General features: G+C 32.2%; 1 protein-coding gene and 2 long non-coding RNA genes across 9 annotated transcripts; 1 reads left to right on the plus strand and 2 right to left on the minus strand.

Moving 5' to 3' along the window:
* Window positions 1-1919: 1919 nt before the first annotated feature.
* LOC123267212 (PHD finger protein rhinoceros) lies at window positions 1920-13652 on the plus strand. 6 transcript variants are annotated; one of them, XM_044731763.1, is made up of 6 exons: window positions 1920-2046; window positions 3128-3180; window positions 3271-3898; window positions 5248-5404; window positions 5478-11238; window positions 11287-13652. In XM_044731763.1, exons 3-6 carry the CDS (start codon window positions 3330-3332, stop codon window positions 13587-13589), a joined length of 8790 nt encoding a protein of 2929 aa, XP_044587698.1. In that variant the 5' UTR covers window positions 1920-2046; window positions 3128-3180; window positions 3271-3329; the 3' UTR covers window positions 13590-13652. The 6 variants fall into 6 exon arrangements, with proteins under 6 accessions (XP_044587698.1, XP_044587697.1, XP_044587701.1 ...); XM_044731762.1 differs by having other exon boundaries at window positions 5478-10403; window positions 10440-13652; XM_044731766.1 differs by having other exon boundaries at window positions 5478-8765; window positions 10389-13652.
* A 515-nt stretch (window positions 13653-14167) lies between these two features.
* Window positions 14168-14523, minus strand: LOC123267214. Its single transcript, XR_006509994.1, has 2 exons — window positions 14486-14523; window positions 14168-14262 (listed from the first exon to the last, which is right to left on the minus strand). It is a non-coding gene; the product is annotated as an uncharacterized LOC123267214 (long non-coding RNA).
* A 1750-nt stretch (window positions 14524-16273) lies between these two features.
* LOC123266759 lies at window positions 16274-20902 on the minus strand. Of its 2 annotated transcripts, none has more exons than XR_006509852.1 (3): window positions 20774-20902; window positions 17476-17646; window positions 16274-17362 (listed from the first exon to the last, which is right to left on the minus strand). It is a non-coding gene; the product is annotated as an uncharacterized LOC123266759 (long non-coding RNA). The 2 variants fall into 2 exon arrangements; XR_006509851.1 differs by having other exon boundaries at window positions 17472-17646.
* Between the last annotated feature and the right edge of the window lie 1016 nt (window positions 20903-21918).

A 21918-nucleotide genomic window follows, 5' to 3' on the forward strand; every position in this document is an offset into this window, starting at 1 on the left:
TAAAATTTCTAAGTGTCAATTTTTTCTTATAACTCTTTTTTGCCATATTTTTTTTGTAACAAAATTATTAAATATATCCTAAATTAATTTTCATGAAAAATAAATTAGCCGAGGTTTTTAATTTTTGAATTTTTTCTTCATAAATAAAATTAGAACTAAAAAATAATTTTTAAAAATTGCACTTATAGTCATCAAGTTTTTAATGAACGAAAATTTATTTTTTTGTAACAATTTTTTCAATAAAAAAAATTCTAAAAATTTTTAGATGTCAGCTAGCTTAATTTTCATAAATAAAACCCAAAAAATGATGAAAATTAATGAAAATAAAGTCAGCCGACATCTGAAAATTTATATGATTTTTTTTATTGAAGAATTGTTACAAAAAAATAAAAAAAAATTTTTTTCATTTGTTAAAAACTTCAAAAGCTATAAGTGCAATTTTTTAGTTCAAATTTAATAAATTAAGTAAGCTAACTTTATTGTTATTGAAAATTTTTTAGAATTTTTTTTTATTCAAAAAATGATTACAAAAAAATAAAAAAAAAAAATTTCACTTGTAAAAAACTTTAAAAACTGTAAGTACAATTTTCTAAAAAATATTTTTTTGTTCTAATTTAATTATTAAAAAAAAATCAAAAAATTAAAATCGTCGGCTAACTTTAGTATTATAAAAAATGTCGTTTTTCAATTTGAACCAATTAGACCCTTCATTATCCTAGGAGTACTTTTAAATTACCTCCACAATTGAATCCAAAACCACTAAAATTAAATCCCTGATTGCTGAATCTAAAAAGAAAACCCCAAAAAAAAATGACGAAATTTAAGGATGAAAAAAATAATAAATAAAAAATCTAAAAAATAAAATAATTTTATCACTCAAGTAGTAATCACGTGTACGAGTGCGCGCGAAAATATATTCAGCTAATAGAGATCAATAATAAGGTATTTAATGGTGCTGGTGGTGTGCCTTAGTATAGTTGTTGTTGCTCGTTGTGTCGTTGTTGTCGTCTGCTCTGAACTGTACAGTCTACAGTCCGTATAAAACTTGAGCAGAGCTGTATAGTAGAGCTGTCTGGCCGTGTGATCGTTGGTTGCAGGTTGGGTCGGTTGGCTGGTGGGCGAGGGTGGACGACTGACGACCGACCGACGAGCCGATGAAGAACAAGAAGAACAAGAAGAAGAAGAAGAAGAAGGACAACCGTGTTGCGCTCCGCTGCGGAGCGACAGAGAAAAAAACAAAGAGATAAAAGTATAGCAGGTGATGTACAGTGTGAACATCTCGTTGGTTGGTCGTCCAATGTATCCAATGTCGGCTGTACTGCTAATATAACTGACTGCTGCTGTACTGACGGTGACGGCGACTGGACTGCCATCTGTATTGTCAATGTTGTTAGGAGCAAGAGCGAAAAGCAGCAGCAGCGTAATGGAGCCGTGAGGCATTTTGTCTGTTCTATACGACACACTATCGTTTTCTTGTGAATAATTATTGTGGATTATGGAGATTATTGGTAACCCGGTGCCTCCATGTACAGCGTAACGCTTAGTGAGTTTATTATACTGTGTGATAATACTGTCCCATTAATTCACAGGTTTATTAACGTCAAGACAATGTTTACATGATCTCTCTCGTACTTACCCGTAGATGTGGGGGTACAACCTCTTGTGTGATTTAACTTCCATCTAAACATTAAATACCCGGGTTATCCCGGCGTCATTACAATTATTTTTTTATATTAATTAATAATTAAAACTCACAGCACTGTTATTTATATTCATTTTATCAAACACAACATTATTTTTTATAACCTCTCTTGTGTTTTTTCCACAGCTGAGTATCAAGTACCACAGTCAGTGCCACAGTGGTCTTTCAAGTTTATTCATTTACCTAAATTTTTTATTTTTAATCAACAACAACAACAACAACTACTACTACTTATATCAATATTATTGTCAACATCAACAACCACTATTATATCCACGGTGGTCAGCCGTCACTTTGACGGATAATACATACACATGCTGCTAATGTACTCCAATGAGCCAATGGTAATTATTTATTTATTTATTTATTTATTTACATTTTACTTATAATACAGACATTCATATTATTTATTAATTGTTGTGGTTTTATAAACTGACATTTTAAAAAATAATTTAGCTGGTTAATTATTAAAAGCCTTAAATTATATGATAATGTTTACGTAAATTCAGGACAAGTTAGTGTATATTATAATATCATTTAAATAATCAGTGACCTCTAACGTTTTAGTTAATTCTCATTACACTTGAAAATATATATACATACTCTATTTTTTTTATTGTATTTATTCTAATTCAAAATTTTTATTTTACAGTTTTTAATACTCGGCTGCTCAATTTTAACTGCTAAATTTTTATACTTAATTTTTTTTTTAGTATTTTTAGACCTTAATTTCAAGTATTTTTCTTAAAAATATTTATTTAATTAAAAATATTTATATTGAAGTATTTTCTATTAAAAAATCAAATTTTTTATTAATTAGGCGCGCAAATATTTTATTTATTTGCTAACTGCTAAATTTTTATACTTCATTTTTTTTTTTTTTAGTATTTTTTATAATTTTTAAACCTTAATTTCAAGTATTTTTTCTTAAAAATATTTATTTATTTTATTAAAAATACTTATATTGAAATATTTTTTATTAGTTAAGCGCGCAAATTTTTTTTTAACAAAAAAAATTATTAAAAAATCTTAAAATTGTCAATTTCTGTGTTTTGAAATTAAGCTGCTGATATTATATTATATTTTTTATTTTTTTATTGTACTTATTGTAATTAAAAATTTTTATTTTACAGTTTTTAATATTCAGCTGCTCAATTTTAAATTCAATATTTTTTTTCTAGTATTTCTGCATTTTTTATAATTTTTAGAGCTTAATTTCAAGTATTTTTCTTAAAAATATTTATTTTCTATTAAAAAATAAAATTTTTTATCAATTAGGCGCGCAAATTTTTTTTTAATAAAAAAAATTTTTTAATTTTCAATTACTGTGTTTTTAAATTAGGCTGCCAATATAAATACTGTATTTTATATTTTTTTTTATTTTAATTATCGTACTTATTGTAATTAAAAATTTTTATTTTACAGTTTTGAATATCTGAATTATTAAAAACGGATAAATTTATATGGACAGCTATGTAGTGAGTATAATTTAAAATTTTTAATAATTAATTAATTTTAGTGGGTTGTAATTAATATCTATGATTGTTTGTATTGTTATTTTGTTTTAGGGTACATATAGCTTACCTACATGTGCCTACGTACCTATAGATAACTTGGCGTAGTAGTGATGGCACAACGAGGCAAGCGAATAAACAAAAACGATAATGACTTGGCTTCCTGCCCGGCCGCGGTTAAAAGACGCAAATGCAAATTGGGCCCAACAGCCGCGGGTACATCGTCTGTGGTATCAACTATTGGGCCCTCCGAAGAGGAAGAAACGATGGCGATTGTACCGTCAAATGTTGGAGCCAGTGCTACTGGTACTGGTACAACTGGGGCTGGAAGTTTCGGTGCAAGTGCAAGTGCCGGTAGTAGTGCCGCTGGGAGCAGTGGTGCAGGTGCCGGGTCTTCTGGAGCCTCTTGGACTTCTCGGCCGCTTGCTGATATCAAAAGTATATACAATCGTGCAACTAACGAAATTCCCGCTGAATTATTTCGTAAAGACTTGATAAGTGCGATGAAATTACCTGACAGTGAACCTCTTAGTCTTAATGAGTATTGGGTTATTACTGATCAGTGGAAACAGGAGTGGGAACGTGGTGTTCAGGTCCCTGTTAATCCCGATTCACTTCCAGAGCCTACCGTTACTGTCACCCAGCAATCGAGTAGTAATAAACCTCATGGGGAATTTAAATTGTAAGTTTTCTAAATATTCTTTAATAATTTTAATATTTTTTTCTAAAGACTGGTTTTTATAATACTTTATATTTTTAGTTTATTGGCTGTCCAGTCTAATACAATTTTTTTTTCTCTAATTTTTTGTCTTTAAAATTCTTTAATAATCTTTTTTTTTTGTACATTTAAAACTGCTACAAAAATAATGGTAATTATTTGCAAGGGTCTACTATTTTTATTTTCATTTTTTTTTATAAATAATGACACTGAAGTTGACAGAAATTAAAACTTTCTTATAATTTTATGGCAATTAAATTACTGTAAAAAAAAATTTATTAAAAAATTTCACATGTGAAAATTAATAAAAATTACAAGTGAAAATTTTTAGAAGCATTTTTTTATTGTAATTGATTTTTTTTTTATAAAAATTTTTAAAATTGACAGCTGACGGCTAATCAGTATATTATCAAAAATACATAAAAAAAATTAAACAATTTAAAAAAAAAAAAAGTTGATCACAATTTTAACAAATTTTTAAAATAATTTGAATTTTTTAAAAAATTGTAATTTCCATTTTTTTGTTAAAGCGTTTTTTTTATGTACTTGACAAAAAAAAATATCAAAAAAAGATAAAAATAGAAATTTTATTCAAAAACTAGAGCCAAAGTTTTTTCCAACTTTTAAAGGCAAAAAAAGCTACAATCAAAATATTAATTTTTTTTATATTTTCAATACCACTACTATAAAACAAGCAGAATAAAAAAAAAATTTTTAAATGTTAATTATTCACCTAAATATCGCCAAAAATAAATTTAACCCCACTTGTAAATAATTACCTCAATAATTTTTATTATAAATTAATTTATCCTTCCAATCAATTAAAAAATTTAAATTTCATATATTTATCTAGAATTACAGAATTTTCTAATGTATTTTTTATTTTAAATTTATTAATTAAAAAAGAAATGCCACTAAAGTTGACAGACATTAGAAATTTTTTAATATTTTTGTAGCACTTAAATTATAATAAAAATAAATTTCATTAAAAAATTCTACATGTGAAAATTAATAAAAATTACGTAAAAATTTTTTTAATTTACAGCTGAGGGCTAACTTTAGTATATGAATATTAAGTTAGCCAAAATTTAAAAATCTTAAGAATTTTTTTTTAAATTAAAAAAATTATTACAAAAAAATAAAAAAAAAAATTAATTTGTAAAAAATTTAAAAAACTACACGTGCAATTTTAAAAAAATATTTTGTAGTTATAATTTAATAAACAAAAAAAAACAAAAAATTAAAAACGTCGGCTAACTATTATTATCTTTAGTATTGTAAAAAATTAACAAATTTTATTTTATAAATTTCAGACCTAAAAAATTTATCAGAATATCCCGTGATGATTCTTTCAATCCCGACGAACATCACTTGAGCACAACTCCAGCGAAGGCTGAAAAGGCTTGTGCTTACGATCTCGACGACACTGATATCGCTTGGCTGGAGGTATTAAACGGAGAACGAGCTCAGGTAAGAGCAACAAACAAAAAAACAATTAAAAAAAAAAACCAACTAATTAATAAATAATTAAAAATTTTACCAGGCGGGCCAACCAGCGATAACAGAGCCGCAACTCGAGCGAGTGATCGAAGAGCTGGAGGTGCGCTGTTGGGAACGAATCCAGACAATAGTAAAAAACGAGGAGGGTCTGGGAATAGAGTTTGACGAGAACGTAATATGTGATGTGTGCAGATCCCCGGACTCTGAAGAGAATAACGAGATGGTATTCTGTGACTTTTGTAATATATGCGTTCACCAAGCATGCTACGGTATCACCTCGATACCGGACGGCTCTTGGCTGTGTCGAACTTGCTCTCTAAGTCAGCGGCCAGACTGCGTGTTATGTCCGAACAAAGGTGGTGCAATGAAAAGTACACGTAGCGGTCAAAAATGGGCGCACGTATCATGTGCGCTGTGGATCCCCGAGGTAAGCATCGGTTGTGTCGAGCGTATGGAGCCGATCACTAAAATATCCAGTATTCCACAAAGCAGATGGGCACTTATTTGCGTGCTGTGTCGTGAGCGCGTAGGTGCTTGTATTCAATGCAGTATAAAGACCTGCAAAACAGCGTACCACGTGACGTGTGCGTTTAAATCCGGGCTCGAGATGAAGGCAATTATCGAGGACGAGCAGGCAGACGACGGGGTTAAATTAAGGTCTTACTGTCTCAAGCACGGGAGGATAAATAATAAAGACAAAGTTGGTGTTGGCGGCAGTAGTACTGGTGATAAAGCTGGCTCAGATTCTGACGAGCCCGGGGATACCCGGAACAAGCGTAAGCGTAAAGACATGACATCTGAGGAAAAAAATCAGGCACGTGCTGCTAAATTGCAGGAAATAGAGGCTGAATTTGATAAACACGTTGTATTAAAAGACATTACTTGCCAGCAATTAGACGTTGATACCGATGCAATAACTTATATTTATAATTATTGGAAATTAAAAAGACGTGCTGGTCATAATAAACCATTATTAGCCCCGCGTTGTGGTGAGCTATCGAGTGCCGGTGCTCGGGCTCAAGGTCAGGCTGCTGATCTTGAAAAAATGCGGACGTTTGTACAATTAAGGCAAGATTTAGAGCGTGTGCGTAATCTCTGTTATATGGTTAATAGACGTGAAAAATTGTGTAGGTCATTTTTAAAGCTACGCGAACAAACATTTCATAAGCAAGCCGCTGTTTTGTCTAATAATCCATCATTACCACCCGCTGCTGTAGCTGCTGTTATTGAAGCTAATCACGGTCCGTCTATTTACGATCGTCTTTATTCTCACTCGGACGTTGAAGATCATACACGTGACTTTGATACGATAGTTGCACGTATTAGGGGTATTAAATCACCAACACCGGTGTCAAGTGACGAGAAAAAACCTATGACTGATTTTAATGGTGCGTCTAATAAGAAATTTTACTTTAATGGTAATGTAAGACGAAAAGATATTTGCAATAGTGAATTATCCTCTATGAGTGGTAGTGAGCTTGATACTGCTAAACCTACTGTTAAATCATTAACGTCCACTACAAGTAAAAATTCTTCCTCTTCTAATAAAAATTCCGCGAGAAATAAAATAGAAACGGAGTCGAGTTCGGAGGATGAGCCTGTTAATTCTAATAATAAAAAATCGGTTAAAGTAACAAGACGTAGAACGAAAAAGACAACAAGTATTGCTAGTCGGCCCAGGCCAGCAGCACCCAATAGCAGTGAAAGTGATAATAAACAGGGTAATAATTCTAATGCAAGATCTCGAACGTTAGAGCATATGGAAAAAGAACTTACTGGAAGTGGTAGTGATAGCGATGAATTATATTCATTGAATAAAAATACTAGTGGACCTTCTGTTGCTGCTAATATTTATTCTGACACTGATTCTGATTCTCAGGATCGCAGTAGATCTGTCACTGCGCCTTTTATCAGTAAAGCTGCTGTTAAACAATTTTCAGCTGCGGATATTTCTAAAAATACTACATCTAAAGGTTTTAATAAAGATTCTAAGGATGAATCCGCAGAAACTAGCAATAAAGAGAATGTTAAAGGTAAGAAAAAGGAAAAAGAGTATATTCCTTCTGCGTTAATTGTTCCTCAACGACAGGCAGCTAAAAAAGCTTCTGAAATAATGCAGCGCTCGCAGAATAAAAAGGAAACTCCTGCTGAGCCACTGGAATCGCAGATTAAATCTCCAGTTGAGGAGAAAAATTTGAAGGTTAAAGAAAAAAGTGTTGTTAAGAAACCCAGGGATGGTAAATTACATCATAAAGATTCTAAGAACAATGATATTTATGATTTTGATAAAGAGAAAGAGTTTGGAGATCCCAGTGAGATTTTGGCGTATGTTCCTCAAAGACAAGCGGCTAAAAAAGCCGCTGAGCATATTAAAAGCGGCTTGGGAACCAAACCTGCTCCTCCAGTGGACAATTCTGATGTCTCAGAAGCTAAGAATAAAATTAAGGAGTCTCCAGAGGGGAAATTAAAGAAGGAAATTGTTAAGAAAGAGGAACCGAAGAAATCTCAGCCGGAGAGTAAAACTTCTTCGAGTACTAACAGTGACTCGAGTAGCAGCAATAGTTGCAGCAGTTCTTCAGACTCTAGCAGCGACTCGGATGACCAAGAGGTGGTCAAGAGCTCCGTGAGATCGCCGAAGAAGAAAGAACAGTCTTCGTCGTCAACTTCCTCCGAGAGCGATATTAGTAATCGTTCTTCTAAAGTATTATCGAGTAGTAAAAGGCAAAGTGGTAATAATAATAGTAGTGGTAGTAGTGGTAGCAGTAGAACTACGACTACTACGACGACTACGACCAGTGATGACGCCGCTGAAAGTCAGGATAAAAAGACAACGGCTGGGCGGAAACTCAAGAAGCTGCCTGATAAGAAGCTTAAAACTTCCGACGGGCGGCATGGATCCGAGTTTCCACCGCCGCCTGCTGAGAGAAAAGAATCATCAATTAGAACAACCTCAGTGTCTAAAGATCCAAACCAATCAAGGCAGTCATTTACCAAACATAAAAAACCAGATCAAAGAGTGTCGGCTGGTACTGTCTCAGGTAAAAAGTTATCTCAGCAACAGCAGCAGCAACAGCAACAGCAACAGCAACAGCAACAGCAACAGCAACACAGGGTCCACCAGCAAGCAACCTCAGTTGCAGTCTCTTCAGGAAATACCCAAGATTTGCTCAGTGGGTCCAGAGATAATGATGGGCCGCGAGGTCCTGCTCGGGCCAAGGGTAAAAAGACCACAAGCAGTCAGCCCTCTGGTAAATCTCAAACGCAAAATCAGTCTCAGCAACGAGAATCACACTCGCAGCAACAACAGCAACAGCAGCAGCAGCAGCAGCAAGCCAGTGGCAAGTGTAATAAAAAGGAGGAAGAAATTACGACCCCCACGAAGGTTAAGCCTGAAGCACGCAAACGAAAATCTAGCGAAGCTACTAAAGAAGACAAAGTTAGTAAAAATGCGGCTTCGCTCAGGAAGAATGATAAGAGGCTGAGTAATGATAAATTGAGTAAAAGTAAAGATGAGTCGGGTAATATTGATGATACTCGGGATTCTTCGGAAGATTTAGCTAAAATTGAGGGGAAAAATATTAGTACGTCTGCTGTTTCAGGGAAAATAAGTGAGACTAAGTTGCTGGAGGCGCCTAAAGAGGAGCAGAAAATTAAAAAGGGTAATAAGAGTCCGGTTCATTTGTTGCTTTTGGAAGAAGAAATGAAACAGCGAAGAGCCGAAAGGGATAGTCCGAAAAAGTCTTCGAAGAATTTGGATAAATTTTTGGAAAAGCGAGAGCATCTTGATAAACTTTTCAAAGCTAAATCTGAAAAGAAGGTTCCTGAGGTGCAGGATAAAGAAATTGATAAGGTAACTATCGATAGGGAGGATAGGGTAATGAGTCAGGAGAGAGAAAGGGATAAGGGGCGGAAGAATCATGCTAGTGAAGAGATTATTGAAGTAATACCTAGTGAAAAAATAGTAGATCCGCCGAGAATTGATGGTGATATTGAGTTGGATGTTACTGAGGTTTGTAGGGTTGGTAAGAAGAACGAAAATCCTAATGAGCGACTGGAGCCTTGTAATTTAGGAGACAAGCCATCAGTAGTAGTTGAAGAAGTCTTTCAAAAATCTCACTCTGACAAGCCTAGTGAAGATAAAGACCCTGCGATTCCCAAAAGGAAAAAGTCTATCAACAGGTCGATATTTTCTCCTCCTCACGGTCAGTCTAAGGACCAGAGCGACTCGGACTTTTTTGAGTTCGGGCAAGCTCTTTTGAACGAGAAGATAAACGACGATGACGGGTTTACAATTCCTACGGATCCTGAAGAGCGTCAGCAACACGTGGCCTTTTCATTTACCAACACTGATGTTTGTAATATGTGGCTGAAGGAGGAGAAGGAGGACAGCGCTAGGGAAGAAACTCTTGATCTTGTAAGGTCGCTCAGGATGAACATGTGTAACAAATCAAACTCCAGCCAACAAGACGCCGAGAATGACTCTAATAATGATAATAATAAAAAAGAGGTAGATCAAAAGAAGCCGGAAATTATTGAGGTAAATTCTCAGCCAGTTGTTCCAACAATTGAGTTGAATTTAAAGGACCAAGAGCAAGCTCTAGAGCCAACCGAGGTGTGCAAAAATGACGATAAAAGAAAGCAGAGTTACACTAGCAATAATGACACCTTTGGCCCAGCTTATGGCGATGAAAATTTAGGCTCTAAAGTTAGCATTGACGACTGTTCAAAATTAAACCGCGCTGAATCTGATGGACGTTGCGTTCCACCAAGTAATTTGGATAGTTTTGATTTGAATGAAGTCCCGCATTTGAACCACTTGATAGCGAGTCAGAATCATAGATTTGCAAGCCATCCTTTCACGAATGTGAATGACATTGGCTCGGTGATGCATGACACTTCTGAGCTAGTTCACTCTCAAATTAACACTATAGACCAATATCCACAGATTCTCCAGCAACAACAGCAACAACAGCAACAACAGCAACAACAGCATCAGCAGCAACACCAGCATCAACATCCGTTCTCCCGGAGCCACTTGGAGCAAATTGACTCCAGGTTGCAATCGCAACTCCAGGTCCCGATGATGAACCAGGGATTCTTACCAGGACCTATTGGTGAGAACATACCAATGGAGATGGTCAGCAGGCATTTAATGCCTGGTATAGAAGAAGATCCCCAGAACAACGACATAGACAGGGGATTAGAGAAGGACGACGGATCCTCTGATATGAGACAAGATTACACCCAGTGCAGCTCGCCGTACAACGACCTTCCTAGTGTGAGACCTGACACCAGGTGGGAAGAGAGCCAGGTTCTTCCTTCCAGAAGGTCAACCTCCTCCTCGATAACCTCCGCGTCTTCTACGGAAGAGCACGTGGCCATGCCGCCGTACAAGAACATGCCCTCGATGCCGTTCCCTCCTGGAAGCCTGGAGAGTGGTCCTTACCATCTGTACCCCGATGGAAACACCTACGCGCCACCTGTGTCGCTGTTTCCACCCCAGAATTGTCCCACGTCGTTGTCTTACCCCGCAACAGGCACCGCGATGTTTGCGACAGCCTTTGGAGCTGCTTTTCCAAGTGGGCAAAATATTCTGCCACATGTTCCAAAGCCTCTGGAAGACTCTCTTAATATTCAAGCCTCGCCTTGTACTGCTGCGTTTACTTCCTCGTCTCACAACATGGCGCTCACTGCTGCTATGGTGTCTCCCACGAAAATACCTACACCTCCTCCTCCTCCTCCTCCTCCTTCTGTCCAGAATTTATTGCCTCCAGTTGAACAGCAGCAGCAGCAGCAACAGCAGCAGCAGCAGCAGCAGCAAGAGCAGCAGCAAGAGCAGGAGCAGGAGCAGGAGCAGGAGCAGAATGAACATCAACAAGAACCAACCCAAACTCAGGTAGAATCTCCAGCAGTTTGCACCCCGATGATCTTCATGGACAACAGAAGTGTCCCTGAAGCTCAACCAGTTGTCTCTGAAACTGCGGAGACTGTTCCTGAAGACGTCCAGCACTCTGGAGCTACTCCAGGTCAGAAAACCCCGTCTCACGGAAAGAAGAGTCCTTCCAAACCAACGAGAACTTCAGCAAGAGTTACTTCTCTTCAAGGAAAATCACCCGGAAAATCTCCCAGGCAAGAAGCTAAAGTTACTGGAACCTCCAGGTCCAGAGGAAGAGGCGGGAAAGGAACTCAACAAAATAATCGTGGAAGAGGAAGAGGAAGAGGCAGAGGCAGAGGGAAGAATAATCAAAATGTCTGCTTAACTCCGCTGGTTAATTTAAGCAGCTCTTTTATCAGCGACGACTCGATACAAAATAAACTCCTGGGGACTGTTTATGACTTTGACTCTGATGAAGATTCCACTAATGAGACTAACATCGCGGATCTTAAGACCATGCGGGAGAGAAAGAAGTCTACTGATGTTACTGAGAAACGGGAGAGCTCTTTAGCTCTAGCTAAAGACAACGCGTTGCAGAGTTTGTCTAGTCCAACTGTGCATAAAACAAAGCGAGTTACTGCTTCTCCATCACCACCTCAGACTCCTCCAGTGTTCTCCAAAGAATCTGAAGAAATTTACAACAACGACGCTGTCTTTCCGGTTATTCCAGGCCCGGTGGATATGAGGACCTACAATTCTACCGTAGAAGGCCAAGCTTCTTTTTTACATGGTCAGTCTTATGCTAATCATCTGATTTGTTCCTTCAGCGGCGCTGCGGCAGATAATACTTTGCCGGATATTGAGGAAGAATTGAGTGCTTTGCACTCTGACCTTGCCTCCAAGTCAGTTTTCAATTCTAATACCGTAGATCCTAATGATCCTAACGCTGATTTGTCATCAGGAGTCAGTGATATCACCAAGATGTCATTGAGTGATTCTAGGAACCAATTGAAGGTTAAGATCAAGGGACCATTTGCTAATTACGTAGCTTCGACTTCTGTTAATCAATTGGTGCCTCAAGCGCCGACTATTCCTCCAGTTAGTGTCTCAATGACTTCTGGGACGTCTAATTTAAGGAGAATGAGAAAGAAGGAGCTCCTGAGGCAGTATGTCTCGCAAGATATGAATATGGAGGATCCTACGGAAAAGATTACTTCTGTACCGATTATACAGCCGATAAATAGGACTGTTATTACTATTCCCAAGGCTGTGGCTTCTATGACCAGCATTCCTACTAGAGAAGACTATAAGGCTGTTGTTGATATGGTTAATATGGAGAAGAAGAGAAGGAAGGAAAGAAGTGGAGGGATTAATGAGATTGATGAAGATAATACGGATAGAAGAAGGCTTGCGGGGACTAGTGCTGATAGGAGACGTGGTCGTCAACCCAAACCTCCTGCTGCGGCTCCTAATAGTGGGCCTCCTAAGTTGAAGATTAAAATCAGTACTGGTGTCGTTGCTCAGGATGTTGGTGGTTCTGAAGCTAGGATTAGACCTCCGAAGAAAAGGCTGAGTAATATGCAGAATAAACCTAGTATTGAGGAGCTTAAAAGAGAGAGCATGAAGTTCAGGAAGATGATCATGGCTGACTTTGCGGATGATGATGCGCCTCAGGAGAAGAGTAAGAAGGATAAGAATGGGAAGAAAAGGAAGAAACAGCGGGGAAAGGAGAGCAGGGTTCAGATTCTTGATGAGGGAAATTCTTCTACTACTCCTAAGCTTATTATCAAGCTTAAAAAGACTCCTAATGAGGCTTCTGAAGCTTGTGGCAGTAATAATGAACGCGTTACTCAGTCAGAGGATAATTTGGATAAAAGTGGGAAGGCTAAAGATGATTCGGGGTATCAGGATAATAATTCGAGCGCTGAAAAAGCCTCCGGTGATCCCGCAGCTGCTACTAATTCTCTTGATAATGTTAAATCTGTTAAAGTTACACCGATTAGGTTAAAACTTACGCGTTGTCATGAAGGTTATGAGCTAAAAGCACCCGCTGGGAGTGTTGATAATAAGGCTAGAAAGGAAAATTCTGTTGATAAGTTGAGTGGAGAAGGAGATATTGAGGGGAGAGACAATGAAAGAGTTGGAAATCAACAGCAGGATAAAGAAGATGATAAGCCTTCCAAATCAGAGGATCTTAATATTCTCAGTACGGCCAACGCGGCCAGTCATTCACCCGGTTGTCCGCCTGCACCTCTACCCCAAGGATGCCAAGTTAGGTGATAATTAATTTTAATTGTATAAAATACAGTAATATTAATGGCTCTTTACTAGGTTTATATTATAGTAGATTAGGTAAATAAATTTAAATGAAGAATATATTGATTATTTAGAACTATGTATATATTATATATATTATATATATAATTATATTATATATATAAATATATGTATATATATCTGCCTAATGTATATAAAAATGGAAAATAATAATTGTAATATTTAGTTGTAAGGTATGTTAAGATGTACGATATTAATTCAATGTTAGACATTTAAACTAAAAAACGTACACTCATGTGACTCATTTGAAAGAGAAGACACTCGCTTTTTTTTATTATATTTCTATATCTAAATTATTAGTTTATTGTTTTATTATTATCATTAATTACATAATATGTTTATGATCTGAGGGTCTAGTGAAATGTTACAAAGTGCCCAAACAAAAAATATTTCACTGTAATTTAGTAGTATGTGCATTTTTTGAGAGTAAGACAAAATATTATTACTATTATTATTATTATTATTTTGAAGTGTATGGATCATGATCAAGATGTTTTTTTTTTTTAATATTTTAAACTCGGTCACATGGAAAGAGCAAGATGATACTGGATATCATCCAAGATTATAATGAGTATAATCCAGATATCACTCAGTATAATCTGGATTATACTAGCTACTATCTGGAATTTTTTATGACATTTAATTTAGCTGTCACTTGACAATTTTTTGATTTTCTTTAACTAAAAAATTATTTTTAAAAAATTGCATTTTTAATTTATTAAAATTTCCATTTTTTTAATAATTTTTTTTTGCCATAATTTATTTATTAAAAAAAATTAAAAAATTGTCAAGCGACTGCTAACTTTAATGTCATAATTTTTTTTCACCACATATATCACTGAGTATAATCTGGAATGATATCCAGTGTCATCTTGTTCTTTCCGTGCAAATGGATATTTTTGTGTTATCTTCTTGATATTTTTTAATTATTAATTTCTGTTATTATTTTTCTTTATGTATATATTTATTTTTAATAATAACTATTATTTTTTTTTCTGTCAGTGTACAGTAGGTAAAAAGATAAATCAAAATATTTTTTAATATTTTTTTTTTGTTTTAGTTAAATTTTTTTTATCGCCGTATTTTTTTCTTTAATTGTTTTTTTTCTTTTTTTATATCAGGTTTATTATATTGATAAAAAATAAATATGTGGAAGTAAAATTGTAATTTTTAAAAGCGAAAGTGATTTTGTGTGAGTTAATAAAAAAATGTTTGTGAGCATAAAGATTAAAAGCATATTAGGTATATTTATAAAAGTTATTGTCAAACACAGATAAAATGATTAATTATTAATTAATTAATTAATTACTGAAGTAATTGAAGAATATAAAATGCTCAAAGATAACGATTGATACCTTAGGCCATGAGTAATTTACTATTGTACAAAAAAAAAATTATTATTGTAATAACAAAATTAAAAATTCATTTTAAAAAAAATATTTCTAAAATCACATTAATTTTTTTTTAAATTTATACAATGATTAAGAATTAAAAAAAAAAACAAATATAAACATTTTTTTATTGAAAAAAGAATCTTGATATATTTATTAAAGAAATATCTATTATAAAAATTACGGCGTTTATGATCGAGTGAAAAATGTTTGTAATTTATTAATGAAGAATAGTGAGTGATCAAAAAACCAATTATTGAATAATAAAATAATTTTTTAACTATTATATAAATTACTTAACGTGATTATTTGAACAAAGGATTATTAAAAAAATAATATTAATTATTTCAGTATAATAATAAGCTCATTTAATGAAAAAAATAAATAAAAGGGATTAATTTTTTTCATCTGAGTCATTAAAATTAAGTTGTTTATTTTTTAGTAATTTTTTCATCGCCACTTTTATGTACATTCATATTATTATTATTATAAAAAATAGTATAAATTCAAATTTTAAAAATTCTATGTTATTTAATTACCTTTATAACATAAATAATAATAATGTTAATATTAATATAAATCTAAATTATTAATTTGGAAGAAGAAATCTTACGCACAGAATTTATTCTTTAAATAATTTATTTATTTCAATTGATAAAAAATACTCACGGCTAACATAACAAAAGTGATCGTGCCATGATCTACAGGTGTATATAGCTTAATAAATAAATAAATGTCTGGATTAATTGTTGTTTTTGATAATATAATTAACGAGAAGAAATAATAGAATTTTTTATAAAATTTATTTCGCTCCGACTATTTATTAATTATTAAATTAAAATGTAAATAATGTAATACATAAATTAAATAATTTTTTTTTTTTCAGTTGTAATTGTCAATAACATTTTTATAACTAAAATAATAAATCTTCACAACGGCTGTGCAACCGTTACTTCCAAAGTGTTAAAACTTTTATTAATGCACTTAATTATTTACAAATAAATAAAGGACGGAAAAAATTAATTAAATAATTTTTAATGTTACAGAATTAGCATATCTTCCATTAAGCTTATTTATAGTTTGATAGAAATTAATGTTGAATTAATTATAATCGATTTTTATTGAAAGAAGATGATACGTGAGTGAAAATAATTAATTAAATTAATAAATCAACGGTATGTTGATTTAAAAGCACCAAAGATTGTTTTTGAATTTTTAAATTCAAACCAATCTAAAATAATGGCAATACTAATTACTAACTAATAAAATAATTATTAAAAATATAAAATTAACAACAAGAAATCCTGTACAAATTGTTGAAGAAATCTTAACTATATGTGCCGATAAAATCTTTGGTACGATCTGCCTCAATCTTTTTTAATAATATTAATTAATACTTTTTTTATTTTATTTAGCTAAATTTTTCTATCGGATATAATAAATGTCTAGTTAAATAATAGTAAGAATTATTTAATGATAAAACTCATTGAGAAGAAACAAAATAAAAAACCCCATAAATCATACCCTATATTTATTACTCTAAGATGTAAATAATATGCCAGTGATAAGAAGAGTTTTAAGAGCCTGTATATTGTATAGATAGAATTAATTATTATTATTATTATGATTAATTATGGTAAATATTATTAACATTGATATTAATATGAGTATGTGAAGAAGAAATAAAACGTATTTAGTTAACTAATCAAATAAATGTATAACCTCGGTATATTAACAATTACGGTTTATTATGATTAATTATTAATTATTAATGTTTAGGATAATTATATTTGTACATAGTGTACGAGAAGCTGGACTTGTAAGATAAAATGAATAAGGTGTTTTAATGTGCACATAGCCGCATCATTGTCAATAATCATATTATTACGATTAATAATAATTACAGTTTTTAAAAAAATATTTATTGACTTTTACTACCTATTTGTTATTTTTTTTATTGTCATTGTAATTATTTTCAATTTTTTTTTAACGAGATTAAAGTAATACAAGTTAGGTTGTGAAAACTTTAGTCGAATTTGTAATTAATTTTTTTTTTTTAGAACAAAAATTTTAATTAGAAAATAATAAAATTCTTTTAGCTCATTTTGGTGGTGGAAAATGCTGTCAAAATTTGGGGAGTCAATCTCGCTGATTAATTGAACTTTAAAATTATTGCATAGATTTGCGGAATTTTTTTCTGCGCGTTTTCGATTTTTTTTTCTCCATCTTGGAATATGGAGCGAGAACGCACTTTGGTGCTTCACATTCTTTGCCGTTGGTCATTTTTGTCGTTAATTCCGCCGGGTGCATCTGATAGTTCTGGAACTATAAATTCAATGATTAAAAAAATATATTGTTTTTAATATTCATTTCAGATTTTTACCTATAAAAAATATATTATTATTTATTATTATATAAAATGAATAATAGTTACGGACAGTGTCTCGGATAGCTTGTTAAGGGTAGAGCAGTTAGCGCGACACCAAAAGATCCAGGTTCGATTCCTGGTCTGAGCATCTCCGAGTTATTATTTTTTCGGTGGCCGAAAAAAGTCTCACTGAGTAAAGAATATAACATCTTTGCTTTATGGTACTGAAGTTAGCCGTCAGCTGTCAATTTAAAAAATTTTGTTAACAAATAAATTACAATAAAAAAATGCTTCTAAAAATTTTCACTTATAATTTCTATTAATTTTCACATGTGGAACTTTTTCATTTAATTTTTTTTATAATAATTTAATTGCCATAAAATTTAAAAAAAATTTTTAATGTCTGTTAACTTCAGTGTCATTTTGCTTTAACCCTTCAGCACTCTCGCAAAACGATTTACTATCATTACTCGCGCGATGAGAAAAACTCTCACGCCTTATGTGGAAGCGCACGCATGCTTATAGTCCCTTTAATTTAAAAAATCTTAAATAAAATAAATTTCTTAAAACAAAAAAAAATTGACTTATTTAATAATAATACATCCAAACACAAATGCACTCTTACGGGAACCTCCGAACTGTACCGATCAGACCCGATTTTTTAAATTCTGACCCCCCTACTTTACTATTGCGATGAGAAAATATCTCACAGAGTTAATAAAATTTATTTTATTTTTTTATAGTATAGAACAATTAAAATAATAATATTGCAATCTGAAATAATATTAATTTTTTGACAGATATAAAAAAAATCACATAGTCATTCCATTTGAAATTTGAAAGAAAATTTGAGTTATTGATGAGCGTGAGAGAAAATCTCACAGCGAGAGTGCTGAAGGGTTAAGAAGGGTTTACATTTTTTCTCTCTCTCGCCCTCTATTGGACAAACGAAAGTATCTCTGTCATACTTGTACAACAAATGGAATCTTAAAACGCATTTTATGCATAAATAAATGAAAATTTTCCAAAAAAGCGCTTCGCTCTTCGATAATTTAATTATCTATCGAAGAGCGAAGCGTTTTTTTTTCGAAATTTTATCACATACATGAGAAAAACACGTTTGAAAATCAACTATAAACCGCTCTTAAGGAGGTATGGGAGTTAAGTCGAAATAATGAGATCAATTTAAAATTTTTAGGATCGATAGAAATATATTTAATACGTGTTGTGTTAAAATTTCAAAGAGCTAGGTTATAGGGTTCATAGTTTAGTTATAAAACAAGATTTAAAACAGGTCATTTAACATTGTAATGACATACCAAATCTCACAACTACTCTTGTTTTAATAAATTTCACGATGAAAAAATAATGAGAAAGCTTCGAAAAGATCATTGTAAGAAAAAAAAAAATTTTTCAAAAATTATTGAAAAAGTAAAATTAAGTTGAGGGTACTTAGTTATAAAAATAATTGAGTTTAAAAAATCTAAATTTAAAAAAAAATAGTCAGCCATAGCAAATGTGGGTTATGTTGACGGCAACGCCGTACATGGTGGGTCACGCGGGAAATTTAAAGCTTCAATGAAATAGGTTAAAAGAAATATCAAATAGGTTAAGAAAAGTATTATAAAATTGTTGTTATTTATTATAAAACATAACATAATTAAATAATCAATATTTTAATGCTTTAATATTTTAATATTTTTAATAGCATTACTTGTAAACATAATCTGAACAAAAACAGTTTCACTGTATAAAAATCGCGCCAAGTCCACGTTCATAAGACTATCAAGATAAAAAAATTTCTTTTTTCTTTACAAAAAGATATAAAATAAAAAAATTAAAAAATCCAAGTAACCGATATGATTGTATTTGATTTTCGGAAATTAAAAAAAATTTTATTGTAAATTTGAAAATAAAAAAAAAAATTTTGGAACGTATTTAGTGTGCATGGTTGCAAAATATTTTACTTTTAATGAAATTCGTAAAATCTATTTACTAGGACTTTAAAAAAATTGAAATACACAATGACGCACACCAAGTACGTTCTAAAATTTTTTTTTAATTTTCAAATTTACAATAAAATTTTTTTTGTAAAGAAAAAAGAAATTTTTTTATCTTGATAGTCTTATGAACGTGGACTTGGCGCGATTTTTATACAGTAAAACTGTTTTTGTTCAGATTTTAGTATTTTTTGTAATTATAATAAAAATTTACAATTGGTACCAACTTAAATCTCGCGTTGGCTGCATTTTTTATAGCAAACTATCCCCTCGAAGCTACAGTTTATGTAAAAACAATTCCAGCGCACCCTGGCGGATGTAGATGCAAGCTGTGAAATGTATTTTTTTAACTGTAGTTTCCCATCTATTGGAAGATAACCATGAATTCTCGAATTATTTAGTCTGTGGCATGTCACTTTTTACATAGAAAAAAAGTCAGGATCGAAATTTTTGAGCTTGCTATAGTTTGTGCTGATAAAATTTAATAATTTCAAGTAGATTAATTGTTATAATGGAATATAATTAATTAATATCAGTAAAATAAAGCATGAATTACTGTTATAATATAAAATTTAGGAACAAGAAGTACCGTAGAATTAAATAAAATTTTGCAACCTCAAAATACCGTTCTGCTTACAGTAAACACAGTCGGTAGTCTCGCGCTCCGTTTACAACGAATTTGAACGGAACTTGGCGCCAGATTCTACCGAATCTGTGGATACACACGTACACATCTCAAACACGAATAGAGCAGTCAACGCATGCGCAACCGCGATAAAATTTATTGCGTTGCCAAACTTTTTAAAAAATATTTAAAATTAAAAAACTTATTATTTTATTCAAATTTAAAATAAATTATCAATTATTTGATAATAATATAGTTATTTAATGCATAAAAGATTATTTCGGTAAGCTAAATTTAATTAAATCACTAGTAAACTAAAATGTTGTTAAGTTTTCTGAAAGTACAGTCTCGAACAACATTAGTCCTTCTCAAGTCACGTACTATAGTATAGCTATATATATGCATTGTGAGATGAAACTCAGTGGACGGACTGTACGTCCTATACTTCCTTAAGAGCTATTAACTATTAAGGTAGTTAGGCCCAAAAAGCAAAAATTCAAGAAATCTCCCAAACTCCGTATAGAAGTAGTTAAATACATAATACACACGCTGTTAAAATTTAAAAATTTAGAGACGATTTACCACGGTCTAACCGAAGATAATTGCAATTGAAAATGACATTTTTACACAGGCGGTATGGGAAAAGAGAGAGAAAACCGTGAGTTTTATTATTTTTGTATTGAAGAAATTTTAAGAATCTCACGAAAAACTAACATTACTTAGATTAATACATGTATAATTACCCTACAAAACTCTGGAATTCCCTACCACGTAGTTTTTGAGAAATCATTGATAAACTAGTAAAGTAAACAAATAAAGTGATGCGTGGAAGTAAGTGAGCAATAGCCCGTAAGAGAGGCAACACTAGCGCGTGACCGAGACAGCAGTAGCATAAACTATAGGTTGGGAAAGAACTACCTTAATCTTAATTAAATAAAGATTTTTAATTTTTAGATAGATATATTCACCCAAGGATGGTATGAGTGCCCATACCGACAATAATGTGGTAAAAATAAATAATAAGTAAAAATTAAAATTTAATGAAATTTAAAATTTAGTCTACCGTCAATTTGGATCGGGAACGTTGGCTTTGAATTACTGAACTCTTCAATTAATGAAATTACCGATCTTCGGAATAAAAAATATAAATTATATAAAATGTTATATTTTTAGGTTAAGGCGCTTAAAGAATACAAAAATAATAAATAAAAGCTCAAAAATAAAATAAGTGAAAAGTGTGCCTAGGTATGAAAGTATCAGGGATAGCCTTCAGGGTCAACCATTGGGTTAATTTTTTTTTTTAATTTATAAAGTATAATTTTTAATTAAAATACTTTTGTGGTCAGCTACTAGCTTTAGTTCCAATTTTTTTAATCGCTTTTCATATTCTTGGAGAGTAATTACTTGATTGGAGTTGGACTCTCTAACATCTTTATTTTTTGATGGAAGTTGATCATTTGTTTCAATTAATTGATCACTAGTATCAACATTGGTATCCACAAAACTCCTTTTTTTTCGCAGAGTCCGACTCAAATTTATCATGATAAGCGTCATTTTTTTGAAAACTTCTCATAATTTTGTAAAATTCCATAGTCTCAAAATGATTAAAGTTTAAATTCGACCATAATATATAGAAAGTAAAAACGAGTAAACTCTTAAATTGATTACGAACGGAAATAAACATGGTGAAAAAATTAGATTTATGAAATGAAACGGTGAAATTAAAATTATAAACGGAGCTCCACGTTGCTTTAGACAGTTTGCTTCAGAATAAGCTGAAAGTAAAGAATTTTTCCGTGACTCATACCCAAAACCATTTCATTTAAAAGATTAACTATTTACTTTAATTAAAATCAAAATTTCTAAGAATTGGCAGTTTAAGAACTCC

The sequence above is a fragment of the Cotesia glomerata genome, linkage group LG6 (genome assembly GCF_020080835.1).
Source record: "Cotesia glomerata isolate CgM1 linkage group LG6, MPM_Cglom_v2.3, whole genome shotgun sequence".
Classification (NCBI taxonomy): domain Eukaryota; kingdom Metazoa; phylum Arthropoda; class Insecta; order Hymenoptera; family Braconidae; genus Cotesia; species Cotesia glomerata.

Coding starts and splice junctions, on each gene's coding strand:
- LOC123267212 (XM_044731761.1), top strand. CDS start 3,330: ATGGCACAACGAGGCAAGCGAATAAACAAAAACGATAATGACTTGGCT. Junction 3,899..5,247: donor CCTCATGGGGAATTTAAATT/GTAAGTTTTCTA, acceptor TATAAATTTCAG/ACCTAAAAAATTTATCAGAA. Junction 5,405..5,477: donor TAAACGGAGAACGAGCTCAG/GTAAGAGCAACA, acceptor AAATTTTACCAG/GCGGGCCAACCAGCGATAAC.